The sequence below is a fragment of the Aspergillus pseudotamarii genome (genome assembly GCF_009193445.1).
Source record: "Aspergillus pseudotamarii strain CBS 117625 unplaced genomic scaffold BDV38scaffold_26, whole genome shotgun sequence".
NCBI classification, from domain to species: Eukaryota; Fungi; Ascomycota; class Eurotiomycetes; order Eurotiales; family Aspergillaceae; genus Aspergillus; species Aspergillus pseudotamarii.
This window is the reverse complement of record NW_022475040.1, coordinates 121817-147426: the sequence shown is the minus strand read 5'-3', so window position 1 is coordinate 147426 and position 25610 is coordinate 121817. Positions and strand designations below refer to the sequence as shown.

The following is a 25610-nucleotide window of genomic DNA, read 5'->3' as shown; positions in this document are numbered from 1 at the left end:
TGGAAACATCAGATCGCTTTATGGGAGAAGATTACACTCGCCTGAAGCGGGATCCGCTGTTCGCAGCCCAAGGCAGACACCAACGCATATTCCCTTCCAGAACCGAGAGAGAGAGGGAGAGAGAGAGAGGCTCTACTTTGTCTTGACGACATCATCATGAAATACACGGGTGCTATTATCTTATAGTCACAGTATAGGCCATGTGTCTATTAGCTTCCCCCGATATATTCCACTCCTACTTGATGAGGCACAGAAGAAGCCTTCCTTCAGGTTCGGCGCCTCTTAACGCTACCAAGTTGTACGGGCTGAGTAGCTTGTTCTCCAGAAAGACGCTCCGATGCATAGGTTGAAGGAAATAAAGCGTCCGTCTTCATTCAAACATAGTCGCGGGCGGCTGTCTCGTGCAAGCTCGCGCCCCTAACCATGGGTACCGCTGGTCCATTTGACCGCTCAGAGACGTCCGGCCCATAAAAGGCAGATAGGAACCATCTATCTCAGGCTTGTGAAGTTCTCCAGAATTGCAAACAAAGGTCTAGGGCGCATTTCAAGACCCGGATGCCTTTTCCCAATATCCAGCAAACGGCGTGAAACCTACGGCGCTCATATCACTAGCTTGATGGAAGAAAGATATATAGCTTTCGATTTCTATCATACTAAAATGTATATGTATGTATCTATGTATGTAAATCAACACTTCAAATTGATACCAGCTCGTAATTCCTCTTGCCGGATTTCAAACATAACCTGGACTCCTACAAACAGCGCCGCACAGGCCGTAGCCAGATAAACCAGACCAGAATAAGACCCCAGCATCTCGTTTAGCAAGCCCTGGATTCCGTCCAAGCCCAAAGCAAACCCGACCAAATTGGCAATCATCATCATGAGAATGTTCCCTACAGCACCAATCCCACAAAGGACGCGGTACGTATTAGGACGGGAACGCCATTTATGCGCGGGGAAGAGTAGAGTAGCGATGATCTCGGGGAGGACGAAGAGGGTGATGAGCCATCCCCACATGAGGAGACGGAGGTTGAGATCGTGCCAGAGAGCAACAAAGGTGAAGACGATGAGGAAGTTGAAGATCTGGCGGGCTTTGGTAAAGAGTACAGATGAGGATTTGTTATCGTCGCCGCGTGCTCGACCTCGTCCTCCGCCTAGGGGCACGTAAACGTAACGCACAATCCAGCGATTGAAGGAGCGGTGCCAGGCGCGCCAGAAGGCAAATGCGGAGTAGTTGTTTGAGACGCAACGGACCATGTTCTCTGGTGGGTCGACGCCGTCCACTAGGGCCCAGAGTCGGAAGAATCGCCATGGGATTAGGAGCTTCAGCCAGATGATGTGCAGGTTGAAGAAGCCCAGCATGCTGAGCTGGCCAGGGCTATATAATGACCAGTCCGGGTGTGCTTGGGAGATGGCCACTGCGTAGATGAAATGGAGAATGAATTCCATGGCCAGTACAGTCAAAAGGAATCGGACGGCGTAGCGAGTAACGCGGGACCTGGTAAGAGATAGAGGTGGGAAGCGCTGCTGTGAGATATAATCGTTGAATGTTAAAATAGGCCCGGCTAGATATAATGGCGAATACAGGACATAGGCGAGATAATTGCGGCTATTGAATGCGGAGGGCTCCGCCGGGATGTTCACGCGGTCACGCTCCGATAGTGCCGTAGGATCAGCTTGTTTCTTCTTATAACCGTTAGACAAGAACTTGTTTATGGGGGCAATGACTTACTTCAATGGGACTCGAGGCTGGATAATCAAGGCTCCAATAATAATCCATATTGAAGCTGATCTGCCGCAATATCGTGACCTTGAAAAGCACCTCCCACCGAGGCATTATACCTCCAAAGCTATCGAGATACCGACCCCATAGGACTAAAGGAGACTCCTGTCCGGCGCTATCTGCTGGAGACACCAGCATGGCGGCTATGCGCTCGAAGGGGTAGCCCGTGCAGAGTTCGTTCGCAAACAGTATCGCAATGTTGAATGTCCAGGTAACAGTAGGCACATATTGTCGTGGAAGCGATTTCGCGACCTTATAGTTTACATATAGTATACCGAGCACCTTTATGGCAGACACACCATGGAGAGCAACGATAAAAATCAGGGCGAAATAAAAGTCAAACCGTACCCGACGGGCCAGGCGAGCGTCTCCCTGAGCTGTAGTCGCATTGGCCTTTGTTTGAGTAGAGCTTGCATCGACCGATTGTCCAAAGTGTTCGTAGACGCGACGGAGCAGTGGATGGGCAACCAAAAGCGCGAGGAGGTAAGGGATGTTATCACGAAAGCTGGAATACTGCGCATCCGAATTGTCCTGCCCGGGAGACGAAGAATAAACAACAGTATACCGCATAGTATAGACCGAAGCACTTACCACTTTGCGCCCGGCTATCCAGCCCGGGGACAGTAAATGAGAATATGTTGGATAGGTTGGATGACTCTCTACAGCATAGTCAGCATTGGCCTGTCTCCGTTGGCGCAGAATGCCATACCCTGTGACACTTCGATAACCGTTTTGAACATCAACGGTACTGCAATGAGGAAGATGACATAGTATACCCAGAACTCGGGCGTGCGCCACTTAGGAGGAGCAGCATTGCTGGCAATTGCATTTGCGCGGGCATCTTTTGCGGGAGCAGATCGCGTGTCAGCAGCGACGGCCTTTAGCGGCGTATTTGAAGAGACAATGAAACGAGTATCCAACGTATCCAGAGAATATAGGCGTCGGAACCAAGAGAGAATTGAAGTCATTTTAACTGAGCATTGCGTGGCCAGAGCCCCTCAGAGATGTGTCGAGGGGGGACTGATTGCGGAGAAACAACAATATTTTGGGAACAAACCGAGGATTAAATCTATTATTGGTTCAGGGGCGGAACGTTGATTGGCGATAAGCGGGATCACGGGTTGATCTGGGGGAATCAGGTGACTGGTCACTGATGAGCTTCGATCAAAGTACTAATCAATTGGGCCATATGTATTATTCTAGGAATGGTAGAATGAGAAGAAAGAGGGTATTAAATTACCTATTTCTACAAAGAGTGAAGACAGTGAGAAAACATAGATCGCTTTGGAGGTATATTTAATGACGTCAATACTCAAAGTTTAGACATATAAGCACGATCTGTCAAGGTTGCCGTAACTATAGCTATCAAATACTACTGTGTAGGGGATCTTCGTGGTAGAACTCAATAAGAACACCAGTCAACTCGTTGTATTTGAACCTGTTAGTACACCGTACTGTAATTGACAAACAGCCTTGTCACAGCTCTTCGTACAGGCAGATGACTAATGGGTCTACAACCACTTCCATTGCTGTGAACATCAAACAAACTACAATATAGTATACGATCAAGACGAAGACATAGATCGATATTTGCAGAAATACTTTCTCCGGAAAGAAAACACAGCTATCTCAACATGTCTGCCCAACGGGTACAGTCCCCTCCCCTCATCGCCAGCAAAAGATAACAACAACACCCCGCATTCATCCGTTACGTCATTACTTCTACTGTACAGGGCAGAAGTGAGGCTGATATGTTATGCAGATTGCATTCAAGGTCAGTGGTACCGTTCAAGGTAGGTAATTACGAGATCGTGTCTAGGTTTGTATCAGTCTGTCAATAGAGCACAATGCAGTCTGGAAGATGGAAACCGGGGTGGCTAACTAGAGCAATCAATCATCTAGGTGTCGGCTTCCGGTAGGGCTCAGCCACTCTACTAGCAAACCGAGCAATATATTGACCATTGCTATGTTGCAGTGACTTCACACAGAGGCGTGCAGCCGAGTTTGGCTTAAAGGGCTGGGTGAGAAATACTACCTGTGGACGGGTTCGTGTTTACTCTTTCTTTTCCCCTCCCTGGTCAACAATCCTGGAACATGGGTCAATCCCATGTCCAGCTTCTACAACGCCTCCTATGACTGATCAGATCATCAGGTCGAAGGCGAAGCCCAAGGAACTCCAGAGTCCATTCAAAAACTGCTCAAGGAAATCAACAACGGCCCACGACTGGCGCATGTTGTGAAAGTGGAGAAGAAGGATCTTGCCGTTCAGGATGGGGAGGCCTATTTCGGAGTCATGCGCACCTCCGAGTCGGCTTTTGATGCTACGAACTGATCTCATTTCTTAATGTGTGACTGTCATTAGGCGAACTTGGGGCTTTGAGCGATCGATTGTATGTACGGGTATACCAATGAATGAGGTGTGTATATACTAAGCTGTGTGAATAATGTTCATGTATACACTCCTGGATGTCACTATGAATGCCAATATAATCGAAGGAAATAGGTAGGTATTCTTCTATTAGTTGTGTTGCTCGGAGCGTTAAGACCGACCTCCGGTAGGTCATTGCTCGCGGAAGTCATGACTTGCCTCCGACCTATAATCTGCTCAAATTCCCTCGGAGCTCGGAGGCCTTAGTGAAATGTCTAATTAACCTTAATTCGAAGCTGGGCGAATGTTGTGAGAACAGGGCATGATGAACTGAGAGGCCGGCCATCATCACAAGTCTCGTCATCAGGAGAGAGCCACGAGATGATGATATATATAATAATTGATAGTAGTATAGACGGGATGCTAGCCTGCCACCATCTTTTCGGATGAAAGTTTATAGCCAAGGGACTGAGGCGCAAGTTTTGGAATTTAAATTATCAGAAGGAAACAGGCAATAAGACAATATGCACAAATGCAGCATTATTTACATGTATGTGCCATGATTAAGGGCATCCGTTGTCGCCGCCTCAGTCATCATGTCCCTTCAGCTCCTGAATGAAAATGTCGGTCGCCTTCTCGCCGATCATAAACGCAGTATTAGCCGTATTGGCACCGACGTTGCCCGGCGGCACACTCAGATCGGCAATCTTGAGCTTCTCGACATCGTACACGCTCAGGCTCGAGTCGACAACGCCGCCTTCGCTCTTGGGTGCCATCTTGCACGTTCCCAGCGAGTGCCACGTCGTGCCTACATTAGCCCGCAGCCACTGCTCCAGTACCGCGTCGTCCTCGGCCGTGTACACAATGTCGGGTACATCGTCGGGCAGAGGGGCGTCAAGGGGTTCCGAGGGGGTGGCGGCGTCCGAGTCGGCGGCGAAAGCCGGGTGCAGCGGGGCAAACTCGCCGCGGTAGACGTCCATACGGCGGATAATCTCACGCTGCTTCTTGTAGGACCAGACAGATTTCTTGATGTCGATGTCGCCCTCGTCGGCGAAGAAACCCGTGGCGAAGTCGACGGACGCGTCAAGGTCCTTGGAGGTGATGTGGAGGTGGCCACGGGAGTAGGGGTACGGGGTGAAGGTGGAGCAGGAGAAGTACTGGACTTCAGGCTGGCCGGTGGAGTCGCCGGGGAAGCTGGAGAGGAAATGTTCTCAGTATATTCTGCAACCACGATGACAGAAGGGGTTGGAGACGGCTTACCCGTTGAGCGAAGTGATCATGGAAAGTGGCTTCGTTGGGTAAGTCTTGTAGTCGCGGTTCCAGGCGCTCTCAAACGCAGGCCCAAGAGCCTTGGCCTCCTCGTCGCTGGGCCGGAGCTTCGAGTAGACATCGGCGGCGGTCCAGCCTATGATGGGGTCGTTCTTCTTAATGAGCTCGTCGACGTTGGTGCGGCCTGAGTAGATCGCGTCAAAGGTCTCGTTGGGCAGGAGGCTCGAGTAGTAGGCGTAGGTCATCAGCTGATGGTCCTGGTATTCGGCTCCCACGCCGGGCACCTCGGCGACAACCTCGACGCCCGCCTTGCCCAAGATCTCAGGGTCGCCCACGCCAGAGCGCTCCAGCACAAGCGGGGTGCCCAGGGCGCCAGCGGAGAGAACGACGAGCTTCTTGGCCTTGACCCTCTGCACAGGCTTCTCGGCACCATCGTTGAACTTGGGGTTGGGCCTGAACTCGACGCCTGAGGCCTTGTTGCCGTCAAAGAGCACACGGATGACCTGGTGCTGCGTGAGGACGTAGAGGCTGGGGTGGACGCCATCACCGAGGCGCGGGTGCAGGTAGTTGGAGGCGGCATCCTGGCGCTTGCCTCCGCTCACGTAGCGGATGTTGCGCTGTGTGGCATTGATGGTCTCCAGGTCCTGGATGTCGCGAGCCTCCGGGTAGCCGAGCTTGGCAGCTGCCTTGATGAAGCCCTCCTCGGACGCCTTTGCCGTGTAGTTGCTTGCGGTGGCGATCATGGGGCCAGAGTAGCCGTGTGTCTCGGGCGTGCCCTCACCTTTATAAGTCTCGAGCTACCGAGCGAGTCAGCCAGTGCCCAATTGCCCACAACGAACTAGATCAGTGGATACAGCATCCTATACATTTTGGAGATAGGGAACCAAGTCCTTGGAATACCACCCCTCGACTCCCCACTGGTCGTAGTCTACGGCTTGAGCACGGCTGTAGGTGAGCAGGTTGATAGACGAGCCGCCGCCGAGGACACCGCCGGACGGCACGACAAGCGAGCGATTGCCCACGGCCTTCTCAGTGATACCCTCATAGAAAAGCGTGTCGGTGTTTCCGGGCAAGATGTTGTTGAGCAGGAGCACGGGGTAGGTGACATTTCGAAGGCCTTGGTTGTCTCGGCCACCCTCAACAATCAGAATGGATAGGGTGGGGTAGGCATCACTTAGTCGAGATGCCACGACGCAGCCCGCGGTGCCGCCTATGTCAAAAATCCATTGGTTAGCTTTCGTGGTTCATAGCATGTTGACCAAGCCGAAACTCAGTGCAGCAGTCCGTATGGATCCACGAACCTCCGACGATGACGACATCGACCTCGTCAAGCCCCTCAGGCAGCTCTTTGTAGAGTCCACCCATGACTGGTGAGAATGGTGTTTCAGCGCAGACGAGCGATGAGGCGAAGGTCCAGGAGATAAGAGCACGAAACCAGAACTGCGTAGTCCTCTGAGTACCACTCAGGAAGGAGAACATGGTGGCTGCGCAGCAGTTCAAACACATCGAGGAGGCCGATAGAGCTGGAGATGGCGCCGCGATCCCATCTATCTCTTGCGCCCTGAATTGAATACGAATCCCAAGAATAAGCTCAACTCATACGACGAGTACAGAGTTTCTTCGAGGCTGAGGCAGTTAGGCCTCCCATCCTAACTGTCCGCCTTAGGACCACCAAATCTCGAAATAACCAACAAGCTGGCCAATCAATGTGTCATAGATAAAGCAAGCACAATCAGCTTGCATTTCTTACCCCGGCCATTGGGTGACTTCAACAAGGTCAAGTCTAGTGCCACATCATCGTTAATCCCAGAAGGAGATCTCAATGGATATATCGTGTATCACTTAGGGACTGTCACTCTCGACGATTAGTAGTTAGTTCGGTGTCTCTCACCCTCCCTTTCCCTCACACGCATCATAAACGAAGGGGAGGCCCTCCATTATCACATTGCTGTTGCCATAATTCCACTAATGCACTGTGGAGGTATGGAGTACTTGTCTTCCCGTTCCTTACTTGGGAATCGACACAAACAAAATATCTCTACTTCTCGGCCGGGAAAAGTGAAGCTCACGATATAATATAGTACGAAGGGTTTCCATATAAGGGCATTCGGGATCTGCTGTACGTAAGGAGTTCAGAGCTGAGGAAAATTTGCAAGGGGTCTGACGTATGGAGAGCCCGATAAACTGCTATAGTACTATGGAGTACTCCGTACTGAATCAACCAAAGACGATCGGGGTTCCGAATCGACTCGGAGGTCAAGCTTCGGCATCGCGTTGAGTCAGACGCCGTTCCGGTTTCCACCGAAGTCATCTGCCCGCCCCTTCGTATATTTTTAAATTACACACGCCGTATCAATATGTAATATACGGTATCTCGCCGCTGGATACCCAGGTTCTTTCTCGGGTATAGGGATAATGGGGAGACTTTTAAATTCGCTTTCACTTCAGCTGCAGAAAGGATCCAGGGGGGTTCCAGTATTACATACGTCAGTTGAGGACTTTAGGTGTCGAGAGGATGTTCGCGACGGTGGCTTCCATGTAACTTCGGTGTAACTTCTAAAGGCTTGAAAGTTTGGTCCCTAGAGGACCCGCCAAGAAATACCCGTTCCATATCTTGATTTTATTGTTTGGAAGGCATGTCAGAATCCCGCAAACGGATCTCAGTTGGTCATCCCGGTGTGGCTCAGAGTCGTCCGAATTGTCAGCATGTTCTGGCGAGAAGATTTTGCGCCCTATGACAGTATACTGGCTTTGTCTGGTTCCGGCCTTATTCCGATTTCTGCCATAACCTTCTCATCCAAGACTATATATAGATACACAGTAGAGACGTGAGGTCCCAGTATCCAGTAAACAGCAAGCCTTTTGTGATCAAAACAGGACTCTTTCTACTACTACTACTATTACTGAACCTCAAGTTCATTGCAATAACTTATACTCGGATGAATTCGATAACAACCGCAGTGCCCCTTAGGGCAGCTTCACTTCCGAAGTCCTACCTGCACCTCACAATCCGAGGATGCACCGGTTCTGTTGCCACAGCTGGACTACGATGCGGCGGTCCATTGCTAGCGAGCAAAATCAACCACCGGAACACCAAACGTTCCATCTCATCGACACCGCACACACAAACGAAGGAATTCTTCCCTCCACCAACTGCGCCTCACATCAAGGAGGTAGAGACCGCATGGGCCCACCCTGTGTAAGAACCCCTTCACTTAAAGCATTCTGGTTAGTATGAGAGTGGGTGCTAACAATACTAGTTATACCGAAGAACAGATGCGCCACGTCACAGTTGCTCACCGGGAAACAAAGGACTGGGCAGACTGGGTAGCACTCAGCACCGTTCGATTGCTCCGATGGGGCATGGACTTTGTAACCGGGTACCGACATCCTCCTCCGGGCAAAGAACATGAGGCCAAGTTCCAGATGACCGAGCAGAAATGGCTCACTCGATTCGTCTTCCTGGAGAGTGTTGCTGGGGTACCAGGAATGGTTGGAGGCATGTTGAGACATCTAAGAAGCCTGAGACGGATGAAGAGGGACAATGGATGGATCGAAACTCTGCTCGAGGAGGCCTACAACGAGCGCATGCACTTGCTCACCTTCTTGAAAGTCGCCGAGCCAGGGTGGTTTATGCGACTCATGGTCCTTGGTGCACAAGGCGTCTTCTTCAACGGCTTCTTCCTCTCCTATCTCATGTCGCCGCGCATCTGCCACCGATTCGTTGGTTACCTTGAAGAAGAGGCAGTGATCACCTACACTCGAGCGATCCAAGACATCGACCACGGGAAACTCCCCAAGTGGACAAATTTGGAAGCCCCGGAGATCGCCGTCCAATACTGGAAGATGCCCGAGGGCCAACGGACTATGAAGGACCTGCTGATGTATGTCCGCGCCGACGAGGCCAAGCACCGTGAGGTGAACCACACTCTAGGAAACCTGAATCAAGCCGCAGACCCAAATCCGTACTCGGTCAAGTACAAGGACCCAAGCAAAGCCCATCCTGGCAAGGGCATTGCGAATTTGAAAGCAACGGGGTGGGAGAGAGAAGAAGTGATTTGAGTGTCGTCATTCACATTAAGGACTGGGTGTGAATGTTTAAATCTCTCTTGTTCTTTTTCCTTTCCTTTTTCTTTTCTTTGTATTTTTCTTTTCTTTGTATTTTTCTTTTCTTCCTACCTCAATAGCACCTAGCAGGACTGGCCGTGCTGAAGCAAGTTTGTTTCATTATGGGATTTCATTGTGCACGGCGCACGTCTTTTTCAGGCGCAATGATTGTTGCAAAGCACATATTCATTGGCATATGGACAGGTTGTAAATAGAATATAGAACTCCTCTTCTTGAATATGTTTGCCTAGAGTGATCGAATCATTGCCGGTTTAAAAGCCATTTAATTTCATCTTGAAACACCGAAGCGTCGAAGAAAATGGGAAAAGGTGATCCGCGCTCATGAAAAGGTTGGTCGAAATCCGGGGCGTTCAGGTACGGGACCCGCCCTAAGCCCCAACGGGTCTAGCGCCCAGAGATAAACCCAAAAAAAAAAAAGAAAGATGGTAAAGCGAGCCATCGATAACTTGGGAACCTCGGAGGGGATGCGCAAGACCCATGGATCACTCGGATGACTAGGTTCGCAGGGCTACAGAACAATTCGACAGGAAACATGCAGAAGCGTCAGGGGCTTCTCTGGATAAAACGGAAGTACCGGACGCGAGATTGATTGATCTATTAATACCATCACTACCGAGGAGGTAATTAATTCCAGGAAGACGTGTTCACGACGCTATCGACCCGCTTCCCCTTTTAGTGGGAAAAAGTGCCCCCCTTTCGAACTTCCAAAGAATTGTTCTCTTTGCCGATCGATCACCGTTACCAATTCAACCGAGGACGAGTCCCTGTTTTTAATAAACGCCTGACTGTTGTTGTCTCTGCGGTCGACCTACCGTCCATCTGTCCTGTCCTGCTTGGGATTGAGATACATCATATTATCTCCAACCAGATCTGTGTCCCTCCTTGCATTTCTCCCAGATCTATAAATTCTTCGACGGTGCTGCACATAACCCGCCCGAAAAGAGTCAGCGCATTAGATCTACGCGATTATGGATGAGCCTATCGAGTCCGAGTCCGTTGCCCCTCCTGTCCGAGCCTCTTCACCCTCACCATCCATCGTACCGACGCCTGCGATCTCCTCGTGTCCTTCCCCCTCAGACCGCACCGTCTCAACCGTGTCGACCCTTTCGTCCCGATCCGTCTCGTCCGCCACGTCTGCCGATGCCAGATCCTCCGTGTCCACCGTCTCGTCGAGAAGACGAGGGTATATCCGACCCCAGGGGGTCGAGTTTGCTGAATCGGCCAGACACCGTGAGAGTGTGATGAGCTTGGGCAGTATAGCGCATCTGCAGTATTATTTTGCCCGCACAGGCTTGTTGGAAGGGAAGGGCGGCCAGGCTCGGGAGTGGAAGAAGAAGCAAAAGCCGGAAGACATACCGAGATTACTCCTCACCCCAAATGCTCGCTTCATTGAGGATATGACCGAAAGCCCGACGGACGAGAGCTCGGAACCCGCCGACGACGAGTACGATGAGCAGGAGGTGATGCTGCCTCCGACAGTGAGCACCTATAGCGTGAAAACTTTCCACCTCCCACCGCCGCCAGATCTCGTAGCCCTGCGAAAGGATCTCCGGGATGCGCTCGACGAGGCCGGAAAGATCATGGAGACGGTTGGATCCGAGAAGGAGCCGCCACGAAACATGAAGCCTCCACGTATCAACGTAGACGAACTTCCTGACACTGGCGACCCGACGAGCAAGATGTTAGCAGGAGCCACCCCATTGGGTTGGCACGAGATCCAGGGCATGCGTATCCTGGATGTTGTGACTCTTGCGATTCGGGCTGCTAGGATTTATTACACCGCCCACGAACGGCCAGAGCGTCTGGCCTCGATCAAAAGTGAGCGGGAAATACGACAGGAACTGTTTGACATGCTGGAAGTCCTGAAACGATGGGCCTCCCGTAATTTCACCGGTGGACTCCGGGACGACGAGCGCTCGTCCATCATGGGTTGGATGGCCAACGTGCGCAGCATGCTGGCGCAAGAAGTTCATATGGAGGAGGCGGAAGCCCAGGAGCGACAAGGATGGGCTTGGGCGCGTGGCGACTGGAGTGGTAAAGAGAGGGCGCGCGAGGAAGCTTTCCTGCGCAGTTTGCTGGAGACGGATGCATTGCCAACATGGACAGCCCCCGAAGGTCAGGCCTTACCAACGCCGATGCTCGAATGGTTCCGAGACGGACGCGGCCTGGTCCAAATCCATAATCAGGCTGTAAAGAAATCCAAGAGACCCTTCTGCGAAATCAAATCTTTCCATGAGGATGTCGCCAAACCGTACCGCCGGGCGGACAATATTCGGTATTGGACCAAGGCTGCGGAAATCCGGTGGGAAACGAAGTTAGAGATGGATGTAATGGGAGTGGTTTCCGGGAATAGCGATGAGGCTTGGAGGCAGTTTGACACAGCCCTCCTTACTTGGTGCAAGGCAGTTCGCGAAGAGCTGATGCGAGATTGGCGGGGGGCTGATTCAGGGAAGGCCGATGCAGTGCCTCATGACGGGGTGGGCGTCGACCCTGCGTGAAGGACGCGATCGGTATGAAGGAGAGTTTTGGTGCCTGATGGCTGGGACCACGTACTGTAGTATTCTGGGCTCCCTATTACGTTTGTTTGCTGTCCACTTTGATACCCCTTACTTGCTGGAGACTTGCTTGCTATGTGGGAGTTTTCTTTTTTTTTTTTTTTTTTTTTTTTTTTTTGGTTTTTTTTTTTTTTTTTTTTTTTTTTTTTATTTTTCGATGGATTTGCTCTTCTCAGGTGGTTCATATTTATATACTTCTTTTTGGCTGAGATTATGAACAATTTTGCCCATTTTGCCAATTTTGTCACTTTTGTGTCTTTCTTATTCTCTATATTTAATGTTTCTTTCAACAACTACATGATTTTGGGGATATGCCTAAAATGATTATTTCGGAGTTCCAGTTGGGTTCCCACGGGATGTGTACATAACAGAAGAGAACTCCGTGTGTGTGGACGGTACCAAACATACCATGAATTACAACATACCTGACCACGGGTTGTTTTTTAAGGTTAGGTTTGATTCTACATGTGAAGAAACCGGTAACAGAAAAGAGGATTGGTGAATTGAGGAATTTCAACAACATGAGAGAAAAGGGAAGAGAAGAAAAACCAAGACAGAAAATAGTCGAAAGGAAAAGAGAAAAAGAAGAATCCGAGAATTGAAAAAGAGACGAGATGACGACCTTACCTGGAAGGGGAAATATACACTACTAGTGGTGTTCTCCTGAAGGAACGATCAACGGCTTCCGGAAAACAAGGGAGAAGATGAAAATGTCATTCCGATTTCATACCCTTTTTTTTTTTTGGTTTTAATTTCCTTTTTAATTTAATTTTCCCAATTTCACCTGCGGTCTTTTAAGGTTCCCTCCGCCGCCAGATTACCCGCTGCCCAAACCAAAGAAAACCAAAAAATACCACCTCAACAACTAACAACAACTACTACGACTCCTACGTTACTGACTTACCATGTAGCCGATCATTTGTATCGCCCCCAATTGTTATTTTTTCAAGAGGCACTCACACTCGTGGACTAATCTTGCAACTCGTCTGACTGCACATAAATACTAACTAGTGGCTGGCTTACTAGTCTGATATATTTGATTGTTCTTTATTTATACTTGCAGACCACCAACAAAAAAAAGCGATCAGGAAAGGGGGGAGTGACCGTCTGGCATACCAACAAAGTCCACCCCCAAGAACCCAAAGACGCGCCCAAAGAACGTTGATTTGCTCCAACCACATTCCACGCTATCTTCACACTACTGCACCAAACACAAACAGACCAGGGCGGTCGCCCCGTCAATACGTACCATGTTCACCACGTCAACTGTCACAACTGCACCCACCCACCCGGATTCCGGTCCGAAGACGCCCACGACATCGTCATTATCGCACTTGCTATCTTCTCCCCCTCCTCCTCCACCTCCCGCCGTCGCCGTCTCTCCTCCAGAGAATTCATCGCCGCGACGAATCAAGTCGAAATCATCCCTGCGCAGTCTCCGCAGTCTTGGAAGTCTTGGGAGTAGCCTTCACGACGACGATCTCGACGACATCCACGATCAACCGGGGTCGGACAAATCCCTCATTCGTCCCTCCATCCTTCGTCGCTTGTCTCCTGGTCTAGCAGCGCGCGTCAAGCTATTGGATGGGAGTCACAAGACCGCGACTCCCACTCGCAGCCCCGGTGCCGTTGGTCGGATCCCCGAGGAGCATATCAAGGAATTAGACAGCCGCAACAAAGACCATTCGATCAAGATTGAAAAGCGAGGCCGGTCGTGGAATGGTGTACATTTTGGTGGTAAAGGTAGACAACCGCAACAGACTGAGTCGACCTACCTGGAGGTTCACGACCCGGACACAGAATTGCCTTTCCCAGTGGAGTCAGAACCGGTAGAACCTGTCGAGGAAAGCTTGACGTCGGTCGCAAACCAAGATCCCGTCGAAGAAACCCTCGTCGATCAAACACCAACAGCAGACGCCAGCCCAACCCGAGAAGTGGAAGACGTGGAGGAACCGGAAGAAGCCCCAGTGGCCATGGCTGCCGTTGCGTCTCCGCCAGCGCCGGTGGACATCGAATCAGGTGCTCCCCCTAACACACAGGTCGAACATGTCCAAACAGATTTCGAGAAGTTCATCCAAAGTACCGGTGACAATGAAGCTCAGCAACCCCCTCCGCCTCCACCAAAAGATTCGCCGCGTCCACCGTCCGCCAATTCGAACGTACAATCTTACTTTAACCCCCAAGGCTCGCAGCGCCCCGAATCAATATACTCCTTCTCTCGCGCGTCCTTCAGTCACCAGCTAACCCAGCTTACTTCCATCCCACTGCCCCAACCGTCGTCCCTAGAAGCCAGCATTGCCGCAATACCAAACGCGCCATTGGCCGTCAAATCTCTCACGGGGTCCGCATCGCAAATTCAGATATGGATAAAGAAGGCCTCCGATGTGTTGAGTGGTCTCGATGCGGAGGATGAAGTAGAGTGGGCGGCAGCCGGCGGACGCGAAGGGTTAGACGGTATCGACAAAGCAATTACGCGGTTCGAAGGTCTGATGAACATTTACGTGAAAGCCATTGAAGATGTGCAGCTCCGAGACGACATTGGCGACGTCAGTGCCGACAGTTTGAAGACCATTGTGATCCAGATGGACGGTATATTACAGAGCTGGGCAGATATCAAGAACCGGCTTCGAAATGTGAAGGAACAAGTGGAGCTGGCCATGGAATGGGAGGAGCTCTGGAATACCATTCTGGGAGATGTCAGCGCCGAGGTTGAGAGTCTGAGCCGACTACTCTTCGAGATCGAAGAGAAGCGACACATCAACATGGCAAATGCATGGGCTGCTGAACAGGAGTCGAATAGCTCGGGGCTCGATATTAGCGAGTTGGAGACCATCGTCGAGGAAACACCAAATAACGGCAGTTTTTCGAATAGTAACCGACATAGTATCTTATTCGATGCGCCACCGACCCTGGATACCCCGCTCATCCAAACCCCACAGGATGACTCGGAGCATGCGGATCTCATTGCTGTATTTGCCCGCATACAACCCTTGCGGGCATCCCTTGCGTTCTTGCCCATGCGATTGTCCATGTTTCAATGCAGAGCGGAGCGGATTTTCCCCAGCGCCTGTGCGGAGATGGAAGAGCGGCGAAAAGGCCTAGAGCAGAGCTATAGGACCCTGGAGGCAGATGCGGAAGCTCTGCGGAAGGAGTTCAGTGAGGACCGGTGGGTTCTTGTTTTCCGCAATGCTGGCATGCAAGCGCGGAAAATGTTCCTGTCGGTCGAACGAAGCATTGCCAAGTTGCAAGAAGCCCTTGAAACAGGCGCCCATGTGCATAACCCGGCGGGACTAGCGAAGCGCGTTGAGAGTTACGAGGCCAAAAAGCAGCACTACATCCCTGCCATCGAACGAGTTATATCTCTTATTGAGAAGGGGGTGAAGGATCAACTGACGGTGAATGGCGAGACGGTGAACCTCCTGTCAGACATGGCGTCGAGGATGGATGCGCTGAAAAGGAGCGTGGAGGTGATGGATTCCTCGCTTACGGAATACAACGTGGCCCCGGGCCAGCACTTGCGCGACTCTATATCAACTATTGTCACGATGGACAGTCCCGCCACCAGTCTTATCGACACTCCCGGCAGCTCCCCACCCTCATCGGTGGTCATGACTCCTGCTAACAAGGGCACGGGTGCTTCTCTGGGAAGCTCTAGCAGACGGGGCAGTTCTGTGGGCTCAGTCGCCCGGAGTACCGTGGCCAAGGTTCGACGATTCTCAGGGATACCCCAGCCCACGACAACCCTGACGAGCAAGAAATCGGCGATCCCGAAACCGACGCTGACAGCCCCATCTCCCTCCAAGCCAAGTGGTCTATTCACACCTACTCCAGCTGCGAAGAAGGTGCCACGCCTGCCTCCACCTGCCAAGGACAATCGCCCACGATGGAATTCGAGTGTGAACACCAATGATCTGGAAGTCGGTCATGTCTACAAATCGAGCACATCATTCCGCAAGTCCTCAGCTCCAAGCCGCACCTCCCGTCCCTTATCAATGATGTCCCGTCGGGATCTTGCTGCATCTCCCGCTCCCTCAACAACACGGTCCCCCAGCCGTGTCTCCAGCCGCGTTTCCAGTCGCCTTGCATCACGCAGCCCTAACCGCTCCGGCTCTCCCACGCCCAATCGTTCCCTCCTCGACCCTCCACCTTACAGCAAGCTTCGACGTCCGCCGGGGGCGGAAGGCATTAACAACACCCCTCGAAGCCGACAAAGCTTTGCCGGGATGTCATTTGGCCGCAGTGTCTCACACGATTATAACCGTGGCCTGCTCAGTCCCACCAAGGCTGAACGCCCGGGCACCGCACTGGGTCATGGGGGCAGTCGTCGCATCAGCTTGCTTCCTTTGCCGCGAAACAAAAGCGGCCGGGATAGCAGTGCGGGCACTCACAGTAAGCCGAGTGAACGTCCGCCGTGGCGATAAATTGCTCGAATCTGTCTGCGACGGAGTCCTTTTCACCGTATCATAACCACCCTCATCATCATCGGAGTCTGTTTTATGTACTATTTCACTTTATACTCGCATATTTAATGCCCCTGTATTATGTGCATTGCGGTTCGGGTACTTTGTGGTGTCGCCATATACCATATCGTTGCGGGTCAGACTGGTTTTCTTGATTCCCCACTCGCATTGTGATTGAGATTAGCGTTCTTGTATGGTGCATGGCATTGTTTTTCATGAATTTTTTTTATTATTATTTTTTCTTTACTCCAGCTTTTTTCTCAGCATTTACCAATTAATTGCATTTGATATAGCCAACAGGACCTTTAACACTTTCAATAAATCTCACATGCCTTTCAGGACGTATATTTACATTCTCTTTATGAGTAGGAAAAGTAATCACCCGAGAATAACAGTTAACCCTATCTTAAGATAACCCAAGCAAAGGTACTCATCATTCATTATCCCCACAAGCCAACAATCCTCAAAGAAGAAGAAAGATGTAAACCAATGGATCTATTCAATCTATAAATCTATATATAAAAACACCCCATCTAAACCCTCATGCCTTGCTGATAAATACTCAACTAAACCAACTCCCTCCCAATAATCAATGCATCCACCAACTCCTCACTATTCGCCAACCGCGCTGCCCCAGGCACGCGACCAATGATTTTGAACCCCAACCGTTCCCAGATCTTAACCGACGCAACATTGTTCTCAAAGACCAGGTTAAAGACGGAGTATTTGTAACCCTAACGCAGCAGTCAACACCCGACATAACACACACACACATACATACATCCAAACCAAAAGAATGACACCAAAAAAAAAAAGAGAATACTTACCAACTTCGGCGCAAACTGCAGATACGTCTCGCCCATGACGATACCCACTCCACGGCCTCGCGCAGCAACTGTTGTCAGGAATCCTGCATTGCAAACATGCGAACACCGACCTGCCATATATAGAATAATACCATATCAGCACTCACATACTCACTCACTAAACCCCCGGCACTTCCTCCACTCTCTCAAACAAACAAACACAAACAAATCACCCAACGAAAAAAAAACAAGGGAAAGAAAGGAAACGAACCAGGATAATTAGGTTTAATATAAAACGTCCCCAAGCACTCCTTCTCCCAATCCCTCCCCTCCCTCAACCCCCCATTCTCATTCTCCTCCCCAAGAACAGCCACAACGGCAAAAGTCCCAAACCAATACTCCGCGAAACGCTCCAACGTCATCGGCTCCTCCATGGGATACGTACACCCGGCCTGAATCTCGGCGCTGAACTCGCGGTGGAGCAAGGCGACCAGGTCGGAGGGGATGCTTTGCGGTCCATTGGCAATTGGGTATAGGGTTACGGGGGAGCCGTCTTTCAGGTGGGCGGATCGGGGGGTTAGGGTTTGGGAGGCTTGGAGGGCGGGTTGGGGAGGTGGGAGGATTGTGGTGGGGTCTTCGAGGATTGACGGCATTTTCTTTCTTTTGCTTTCCTTTCCTTGTTTCTTTTTGATTTTGTTTTCTTGTTTGGTTTGGTTTTGGTTCTTGTGTAGTTTGGGGGGTTGGGAGGGGGAATTTACTAGGATGGGTTTCTGGGATAAGTTCTGGGGGAATTGAAGGATGTTGTAGATTGCTTTTCTGGGGTATATAAAAGTTTAACTGGATCTTATCGTATGATTAGTCATTGATTCCATTTTTTTTATGGTGCTTGTTTTGTTTTGGGAAGGGCGTGAGCCGGATATGGTGTTGATTGGTGGGGGTTTAAGAATAGCCGGATGCATGTATTTTTCATTTCTTGGTTTATTTTTGGTTGATTGTATGTTATTGATATATGCATATGCCAATGCATGATTTATGCATGTGTAACTGTATATTAGTACTGTTCCAGATACAGTAATAGTAACCCTTACATGGATTCTATTTATCGAGGGAATAGATATATGTATGTATATGCTGCCAACAATATAATATAGTACATTCTATTATACACCAGGACCCTGTGTCGTTGACTGCATGTCTAGCACGTCCTTATCCGGACCATATAATATCCAGCATGGTGCCCTTCCTATCCAAGACACTGAAAGGGTTGGGAATGGTCTATCAGCGTCGGACCATATCCCAATATACCCTCTAACATGGGGGACTGCAATGGACAAGATAATTCGATAATCATAGAGTAGTATCATGGAAACAACCTCATTCACTCATTTCTGCTCACCCTCGCCCTCGCCCTCGCCCTCCGTGTTCTTGATAGCGTTCATGAGTTCGTATAATTGGCCGATTTGCTGGTCTGTATAATACTAATAGTTAGCCTGACATACACCCAAAAGAGAACGAGAACGAGTATGACAAAGTAATGGAATCAAAGAAACATACCACTCATCTTATCCAATTTATCCTTATCCAACTTCTCCCCAACCCAGGTATCACCCTCCAACTTCTGGGCATATAATTGCCACTCCGTCAAGAAGCCGATCTATATTCATTCCAGCAATATTAGCTTCATGTAACCCCACACAGTATATACATAACAAGAGAAAGAATTAAAAAAAAGGCATACAATATGCAACGGATTCTCCACATTCCTATGAGCCCTAAACTCGCTCTTCAGGTAGGAGTCGCCGAGGATGCGCATCTCGGGGTCGAGTTTCTTGCGGTGGACGCGGAGGATGCGACGGTAGAGTTGGAGAGGAGGGAGGAGGGCGAGAGCTTCGCTGAGGCTAGATTTGGAGCCCATAGTTGAGGGCGTAGCCATTAAGAGGCGGGATAAGGCGCGCATTGTGGTGGTTTGGTGTAATTGGGACTTGGTGTCGGTGTTGGCTTAGAGGAGAGTCGATTGATGATGATGATGATGTACTGTATTGCCGCGGTTCGGCGGAGGCGGAGAGTGATTGGCCAATTGGAGGGCTGGGATTAGGCTTTTTTTTATCGGGTTATCTGATTGAACTTGTCGGGAGTTCAATTATTGCATTTATTTAGGATCATTGGGTATCACTACTAGTATATTTGTTACGATTTGTTTCATGGTGCATGTTGGTGTTCTATTGACGACTGTTTTGATATTCATAACTGGCTATATTGGGTGATCAATGCCAACTGGTGTGTGTGTGTGGATATAACAAGGGAAATACATGAAAATGCTCCCCACTCCGTGCACATCCCACGTCTCCTTCGACACCATTTACGAACCCTCCGAAGACTCCTACCTCTTCCTCGACACCCTTGCCTCCACATCCGAGTCAGCATGGCTCACTCAGCGCTTCAACGCTACCCCCTCGTCCCCGGACCAATCCACCGCATCCCCACTTGTCGTTGAGATTGGAACCGGTTCGGGAGTCGTGCTCGGCTTCGTAGCAGCCAATTCGCAAGTGATCTTTGGACGGCGCGATATCCTTCCTCTAGGAATAGATGTGAATCGGAATGCCTGCATCGCGACCCGCGAAACAGCCAATAAAGCAATTAAAGAACGCCAAACGGATACAGAATCAGAAGAAGCCAACAGTCCGAAGACGGTGTATTTGTCCTCGGTCATGGCCGATCTAGGGAGCTCCCTTCGCCCAGGCAGCGTGGATGTCCTTCTGTTCAATCCGCCGTATGTGCCCAGCGAGGACCTGCCACGGTTACCCTCCGTTACGGAACAGGATGTCGACGAGACGGGAATGTCGAGGTCTGCCAAGTTCGAGCGCGACTCGTACTTCTTGTCGCTGACGTATGCCGGGGGCCGAGATGGGATGGAGACAACGGATCGGTTGTTGGATGAGATCCCGGGGTTGTTGGCTCCTGGCCGTGGGGTGGCATATGTGTTGTTTTGTGCGCAGAATCGGCCGCAGGAGGTTAAGGAGAGGATAAGGGCTTGGGGGAATGGATGGCAGGCAGAGACGGTTGGGAACAGTGGCCAGCAGGCTGGGTGGGAGAAGTTGGTTATTGTTCGGATATGGAAGGAAACGGCATGATCTGGTGATGATGATTAGACTACGGATATAGGGAGATCAAAATAGAGCAATATAGACTAATGACCGATATGACTGATGATTGAGTGATGCTTTACAGGCCGGTGGACGTTATCCGTCACATATTCTTTTCCAAGGGTTGATCATATTTCTGCGAGATAAATCGTTTTCAAGTGTCGTATGGCAGGCCATGCCACCCATCCTTCTGTTAGATGTCAATCCATGGATCCTCCCATCAACACGTATCAGCTTGCAGCAATGTCCGATGATCTCGCTCCCTCGTTCATGCGTGATAAAACCCACTCTCCCCCCGGCGACAAGAGCCTAATCATGCCTTGAGCTTGCACGAGACCCGAGGTATGGCTGTCTGTCAATCATGTCAAAAAACAACCGCATCTGAGGACCGATAGTCTCACTGATTTCAAGCGCTCCCTCTGCCGCTGATGCATACGACCAGAATCCGACAAAATTTATGAAAAAGAAAGAAAAAAAAAAGGTGAATTAGAACTCTCTTTTTTCCCGCCCATTGCACAAAGGAATAATAGAAGCTGAACCCTCGAGGTGCAAAAATGAAACCATCGCAGATATCACCCAAAATGAATCAAATCGGAAGAAGAGAAGAACTCCTAGCCATTGTCTATGTTCCCGTTTAGAATCCACGTCCACGTCCCCGGCCGCGTCCACGGCCCCTGCCGCGAGGGCCACCACGGCCGCCGCCGCCACCGCGACCACCGCGGTCAGCTTCCTTGCGCGCCTTGTTCTTAGGCTTCGGCTGGTCGTCGACAAGGAGAGTATCCAGTGGCAGACTGTCCGGGAGAATGTAGTAGCGGATCGTCGAGCCTCGGATGTTGATGGTGTCGAGCGAGATAGGGTCGCGGCCCTTGGGCGTCATCTTGACGGTGCGCAGCGAGGTGTTCATCTGCGGGGAGACCGAGGTGATTGTGCCATGGAGGATTGTGCCTGGAGGTGAAGTGTTAGAAAGGACAGGAAAGAAAAGACGTCTGACGGGACGTGTGCGACTGTAATCGGTGGGATTGCCAGAGCTGCGGCAGGGACGGACTGACCATTCTTCAACTCAATAGTCACCGTCTCATTGGCGCACTTCATCAAAAACCTGGAAGCAAACCATGTCAGTATCAGTCGGCTAGCTTACGGTTGCGAATTGCTTGTGGAAACAGCTCTTCAACAGCTTGGAGCAACGTACCGGACGAGCTTCATGGTGACGGTTACGCGCAAAACGCCGAAAAATCAGGTCGAAGAAAGAATGCTCGTATTAATATGAGTATTAATACAGCCTTGATATCTGAACACTGGCGGGTTGGGCGGGACCAGATGTACCTTCAAGCCTTGCGATTGCTGTCTTGCGGCGGTGATTGCAGAGGTGGTTCAGGCTTAGTCATCCACTCTCACGTTACTCGCAACTAGTTAACTGTCGCATAGCTTAGTCATACAATGCATAGAAGCTGACAAGAAGGTTCTACACAATATAGTAACTTAATGCAGTCCTTGGGCAATAGATTCCAGAAATGAAAGCTTCTATTGATGTGCCTACCAAGCGTACACGCGAGAGAAGCATGTGATGCAGCAGTGTTCATTCTCATAACCCGAAACATGCAACATCACACCAGCATCAAATAGATAGACAGAAATATGAATTCTACTCTGCCCCAGTCCGATCAAATGGTATCTCAAAGGTCACAAGGAAAACAAGAATCCTGAGGAAGCGAAAGAAAAAGAAGTAATCCAATGAAATCACCCAACACCAAGTCAGTGACAATAAACAAGCTCGCAGGTCATAGAACTCCATGTCGTGCCTTGAAGATGGAGATCTTATCATCATAAAATAGAATTTCCCGTAGCCGAAAAGCCACGCGCGATTTGCTGCTCTCGAGATCGGAGTCGTATCCATCAGACGAACTGTGGTCGTCTGACGAGAGTTCTGAGTTTGACTCTATGGCGCTCCCGGCGCCGCCGTCATCCGAATCATCATCATCTGTGTCAGACGGTGCCCAGTCATCACTGCCTGGCACAAAGCCTTCGCTGGGGCTGTCGTCCGCATCATCAAAATCGTCTTTCTCACCACGCTTGCCCTCAAGGATTTCGTAGCACTTATTGATCATTCCAATGTAGCTTATTCCAACTTCGGTGCGAATAGTGATAATATCAAGGATCTGTAATGCGAGTTCCTTCGGGTCTCGGTGAATAGGATTGGTGATGTGAGGAATATGAAGGGCGCGTAACTGGGGCATATTAGGGAGCCTCTGGAGAAAGTAGTGCTGAAGAGAGTTAGCACGGGATTAACCACACAGTGTTGAGAGAGACAAATTTACCCAGTCCTTGGAATGCATCGTCATCGATAGTTCGCGCAGCCGCGGCATACGGCCGCTAGTAATGAACGAGATCATTTCCCGGGTGAACATCCACTTACGCCAGCGATTAGTGCTAATTTCGATTCCACCAGGTGACCGCTCTGTGCTATCAACTAAGATGTGTTTCAAGCTTGTTCGATGGTTACGGATCACATTTCGATAGATAGCGTCAACATGAACGATAGAGTCGTACATCGGGGCTTCATGTAAAAATAAGGTCTCCAGTGTATTAGGCGCAATGGCATCCTTAATAAAGAGTAACAGGTATGGGGATACAGCATCTGTGTGAATATGCTTGAGCTTTAGAGAGTACTCCGAGGATGAGCTATTTATGTCTTTATTTTCTGGTTTTGGACTACCGCGCAGTGCCGCGGACGGAGAAAACTGGCGACGGAGCGCCCTCCAGAGCTTTTCATGACCATCGCAGCGAAGGATTGTCAGGGTCGTGATCCGGGTCCAATCGATCGCGTGCATCATGACTGGGATGGACAAAGAGACGCGCTCTAGTTCCAAGACCTCCAACTTCAATCTGTCAGACTTAGGGCTAGTCGCTGAGGCGGATGCAAAGGGCTTGTTGATGCCGACACGCTTGCTTGATGGTTCTGGTAGATCTCCAGGTCTCGGTGGTTGGGTGGGATATGGCTCCTCGGTCACTTGGGGAGATGTCACACTATCTATCCTAGAAGCGCCGGTGGTTTTGGGAGAGTGCTCTAGAGGTGCCGTATCCGGAAGTTGTGTAGTCGAATGTCCATTAGAAGTGCCGTTACTAGCAATATCCCCAGCTGGCGGAACCGTCCCGCTAAGCCCCTGGTGACTGCCATGCTGACCCGGTTGCACTTCTTTCGAGGAAGGCTGATCGGCAGCTAGTTCAAAGGGAAATTGAGTGTGGGGATTACCCAGGAGGACACCGAGTACACCGCCAACTTTAGGCCAACCGGACACCACAGGGTTGGACGCGTCTTGTTGTACAGGAGACCAGCCTCCTAATGCTTTTAACCAATTGTATTGGTAGACTCTCGAGGAAATCCCGATGCGTAGTTCTTTTAAGCGCCCTCGTGAGCGCTCAATGAGTACAGCCATTTCCTCGATATATGATGACTCATCTATATCGAGAACGCTTAAGCTCTTCAGCGGGGGTAAAATCGAAAGAGTAGGATACTCTACATGGGCGTAATTTTGTAGACGCGTTGATCTAGCAGATGGAGAGATGAAGGGAGACGGCATGCCCGGTAGTGTCATGTCTGATGGTGTCCGAACTATGCGTATCATGGAGTTATCGTGCCAACGAACCCAAACACGTTCCAGACGGCAGTCATGTCCCGGTCGATCTGCTAGAGATGACAGCGCTATCCAGACGTCCCGCAAAACGCCAGTCGGCATATCCCAAATGAAAGACTCTAGGTTTATCATGCGAGCGATTGCCAGCGCTACCAGAGTTCCCAGCATTTTGCCCGTCTCTTTCGTCACAGAGTACTCTTGGACACACTCTGGCGGCCCATTGCCCACAGAAAATTTGCGTGTATACTGCGCATAGTGATTCCCTCGACGTATCCTCCGTATGCCATCTGCCTCAAGTCGGGGGCCGTGTTGAACATGCTGGGCGCTACAGCCGCAGTGATGGCAGGGCGCAACGGGACGATGGGGTGGAGGAAGCTCGTGAAAAACATCTTCGCCCATTACTAATGTTGCTAATCCGTAAGAAAGAGCATCGACACCCGTGGGATGGACAGACGGTGACATTGGTTCTGGCCATACGATATCAAACCGAGAATACATTTGAGGAATCGCTAAAGCATGCAGACTGGAACATGTTAGAGCTAGCGAGGTGAGGTCGTTGGTATGTGTCACCTATATCGTTAAAGATGGCTATAATCAGCAACAGAGGGAAAGGGTGATCTAAAAGGAAGTCGACCCGTGCTTACTTCTTTAATGATTACCTGCAATATATCCATGGGTAGGTCAAGCAAATGCAAAGGCCGTCGGCTAACCTCCAGAGCTTTGCCATCGCGTACGAAGTTATTTTCTACCGGTTCCACCCCGGACCTCTCAACTTCCTGAGCCCGCAAGCTGTTCGAAGATGATATTGCTGTGGGGTCGCACAGGGTCCCCTGTTGGCAATTCATAGATTCTAATGCAGGTTGCTTGTACTCCAGGAGATGCTCTTGAACCCCCTCAGAAGTCGTACTCGCACTTGAAAGAAACTCATCGTCGTCATCCGAGTGCTGATTTAAATCGGTGTTGATTCTAAAACCCGCGTACGCGCTGCTGGCCTCTGCCAGGTTATTGACAGATGAGGTCATTGCGTACTAGTAACTGCGCACAGATACTCCAGATATCTATGGGGCATTACAAGGCCAACACAAACAAGCGAAGGAGAATGTAGCGGTGTCAGTACGAAGATCGTCCTTCTTATGTCGCGATTGCTCCTGATTGTTTGATGCGGAATCTGGCGGGTCAAATCCGGGGGTAAAACGAAGTAGGTAATATTAATGAGCCGAGGTTGCGGCGGCGGGAACCACCAAATGGCTCGTACCACAGAATGATGCCTATCCAATCAAATCCGGTCAAGTTTCAGACACTTCAGAAGTACCCATGAGGGACAAATCGTTCCACAACCGTTCTGGTCAGGAGAACTTCATATATTGCACAGTATCGTTGGGAGTCGAGCAAATTTAGTGGGTTGTGGAAGGAATGCCGACTTCTTTGTTGGTCAAGTTTGGGGTCATCCGTGAGCCTGAGGTCAT

At 50.3% G+C, this 25610-nt stretch overlaps 11 protein-coding genes across 11 annotated transcripts; 5 read left to right on the top strand and 6 right to left on the bottom strand.

The window, feature by feature from the left end:
• Positions 1 to 687: 687 nt before the first annotated feature.
• Positions 688 to 2751, bottom strand: BDV38DRAFT_282832 (putative glycerol:H+ symporter (Gup1); the record flags this gene model as incomplete). Its single annotated transcript, XM_032059892.1, has 3 exons — positions 688 to 1686; positions 1733 to 2442; positions 2493 to 2751. The coding sequence occupies 3 exons, from the start codon at positions 2749 to 2751 to the stop codon at positions 688 to 690; spliced, it is 1968 nt and encodes a 655-aa protein (XP_031913647.1).
• Positions 2752 to 3630: 879 nt separating this feature from the next.
• Positions 3631 to 4115, top strand: BDV38DRAFT_282831 (acylphosphatase; the record flags this gene model as incomplete). The annotated part of the gene is made up of 3 exons (XM_032059891.1): positions 3631 to 3698; positions 3759 to 3804; positions 3936 to 4115. The coding sequence occupies 3 exons, from the start codon at positions 3631 to 3633 to the stop codon at positions 4113 to 4115; spliced, it is 294 nt and encodes a 97-aa protein (XP_031913646.1).
• Positions 4116 to 4738: 623 nt separating this feature from the next.
• BDV38DRAFT_282830 (GMC family oxidoreductase) lies at positions 4739 to 6899 on the bottom strand (the record flags this gene model as incomplete). The annotated part of the gene is made up of 4 exons (XM_032059890.1): positions 4739 to 5345; positions 5412 to 6217; positions 6287 to 6630; positions 6722 to 6899. The coding sequence occupies 4 exons, from the start codon at positions 6897 to 6899 to the stop codon at positions 4739 to 4741; spliced, it is 1935 nt and encodes a 644-aa protein (XP_031913645.1).
• A 1460-nt stretch (positions 6900 to 8359) lies between these two features.
• Positions 8360 to 9482, top strand: BDV38DRAFT_282829 (alternative oxidase; the record flags this gene model as incomplete). The annotated part of the gene is made up of 2 exons (XM_032059889.1): positions 8360 to 8619; positions 8681 to 9482. 2 exons carry the CDS (start codon positions 8360 to 8362, stop codon positions 9480 to 9482), a joined length of 1062 nt encoding a protein of 353 aa, XP_031913644.1.
• A 453-nt stretch (positions 9483 to 9935) lies between these two features.
• On the top strand, positions 9936 to 12199 carry BDV38DRAFT_85042 (uncharacterized protein). Its single transcript, XM_032064033.1, has one exon. It carries the CDS (start codon positions 10517 to 10519, stop codon positions 12044 to 12046), a length of 1530 nt encoding a protein of 509 aa, XP_031913643.1. The 5' UTR covers positions 9936 to 10516; the 3' UTR covers positions 12047 to 12199.
• Positions 12200 to 12990: 791 nt separating this feature from the next.
• On the top strand, positions 12991 to 16640 carry BDV38DRAFT_84872 (KAR9 family protein). Its single transcript, XM_032064032.1, has one exon. It carries the CDS (start codon positions 13354 to 13356, stop codon positions 16522 to 16524), a length of 3171 nt encoding a protein of 1056 aa, XP_031913642.1. The 5' UTR covers positions 12991 to 13353; the 3' UTR covers positions 16525 to 16640.
• A 489-nt stretch (positions 16641 to 17129) lies between these two features.
• Positions 17130 to 18022, bottom strand: BDV38DRAFT_282826 (GNAT family N-acetyltransferase; the record flags this gene model as incomplete). Its single annotated transcript, XM_032059888.1, has 3 exons — positions 17130 to 17297; positions 17391 to 17500; positions 17641 to 18022. 3 exons carry the CDS (start codon positions 18020 to 18022, stop codon positions 17130 to 17132), a joined length of 660 nt encoding a protein of 219 aa, XP_031913641.1.
• Positions 18023 to 18048: 26 nt separating this feature from the next.
• On the bottom strand, positions 18049 to 19360 carry BDV38DRAFT_246397 (succinate dehydrogenase assembly factor 3). Its single transcript, XM_032054549.1, has 3 exons — positions 19108 to 19360; positions 18924 to 19023; positions 18049 to 18837 (listed from the first exon to the last, which is right to left on the bottom strand). The coding sequence occupies exons 1-3, from the start codon at positions 19324 to 19326 to the stop codon at positions 18752 to 18754; spliced, it is 405 nt and encodes a 134-aa protein (XP_031913640.1). The 5' UTR covers positions 19327 to 19360; the 3' UTR covers positions 18049 to 18751.
• Positions 19361 to 19534: 174 nt separating this feature from the next.
• On the top strand, positions 19535 to 20532 carry BDV38DRAFT_246396 (S-adenosylmethionine-dependent methyltransferase). Its single transcript, XM_032054548.1, has one exon. The coding sequence runs from the start codon at positions 19679 to 19681 to the stop codon at positions 20498 to 20500; it is 822 nt and encodes a 273-aa protein (XP_031913639.1). The 5' UTR covers positions 19535 to 19678; the 3' UTR covers positions 20501 to 20532.
• A 478-nt stretch (positions 20533 to 21010) lies between these two features.
• Positions 21011 to 21828, bottom strand: BDV38DRAFT_84845 (mRNA splicing protein SMD1). The gene is made up of 3 exons (XM_032064031.1): positions 21702 to 21828; positions 21562 to 21611; positions 21011 to 21457 (listed from the first exon to the last, which is right to left on the bottom strand). The coding sequence occupies exons 1-3, from the start codon at positions 21713 to 21715 to the stop codon at positions 21147 to 21149; spliced, it is 375 nt and encodes a 124-aa protein (XP_031913638.1). The 5' UTR covers positions 21716 to 21828; the 3' UTR covers positions 21011 to 21146.
• Positions 21829 to 22290: 462 nt separating this feature from the next.
• BDV38DRAFT_282822 (uncharacterized protein) lies at positions 22291 to 25166 on the bottom strand (the record flags this gene model as incomplete). Its single annotated transcript, XM_032059887.1, has 3 exons — positions 22291 to 22773; positions 22828 to 24714; positions 24789 to 25166. The coding sequence occupies 3 exons, from the start codon at positions 25164 to 25166 to the stop codon at positions 22291 to 22293; spliced, it is 2748 nt and encodes a 915-aa protein (XP_031913637.1).
• Positions 25167 to 25610: the final 444 nt, after the last annotated feature.

Excerpts from the sequence above, each read along its gene's own strand:
- BDV38DRAFT_85042 (XM_032064033.1), top strand. The coding sequence starts at position 10,517 with ATGGATGAGCCTATCGAGTCCGAGTCCGTTGCCCCTCCTGTCCGAGCC.
- BDV38DRAFT_84845 (XM_032064031.1), bottom strand. Across the intron at positions 21,458-21,561 it reads GACTATTGAGTTGAAGAATG|GCACAATCCTCCATGGCACA; the intron begins GTCAGTCCGTCC and ends CTTCACCTCCAG.
- BDV38DRAFT_246397 (XM_032054549.1), bottom strand. The coding sequence starts at position 19,326 with ATGCGCGCCTTATCCCGCCTCTTAATGGCTACGCCCTCAACTATGGGC. Across the intron at positions 19,024-19,107 it reads TGGAGAATCCGTTGCATATT|ATCGGCTTCTTGACGGAGTG; the intron begins GTATGCCTTTTT and ends GAATGAATATAG. Across the intron at positions 18,838-18,923 it reads TAAATTGGATAAGATGAGTG|ACCAGCAAATCGGCCAATTA; the intron begins GTATGTTTCTTT and ends AGTATTATACAG.
- BDV38DRAFT_246396 (XM_032054548.1), top strand. The coding sequence starts at position 19,679 with ATGAAAATGCTCCCCACTCCGTGCACATCCCACGTCTCCTTCGACACC.
- BDV38DRAFT_84872 (XM_032064032.1), top strand. The coding sequence starts at position 13,354 with ATGTTCACCACGTCAACTGTCACAACTGCACCCACCCACCCGGATTCC.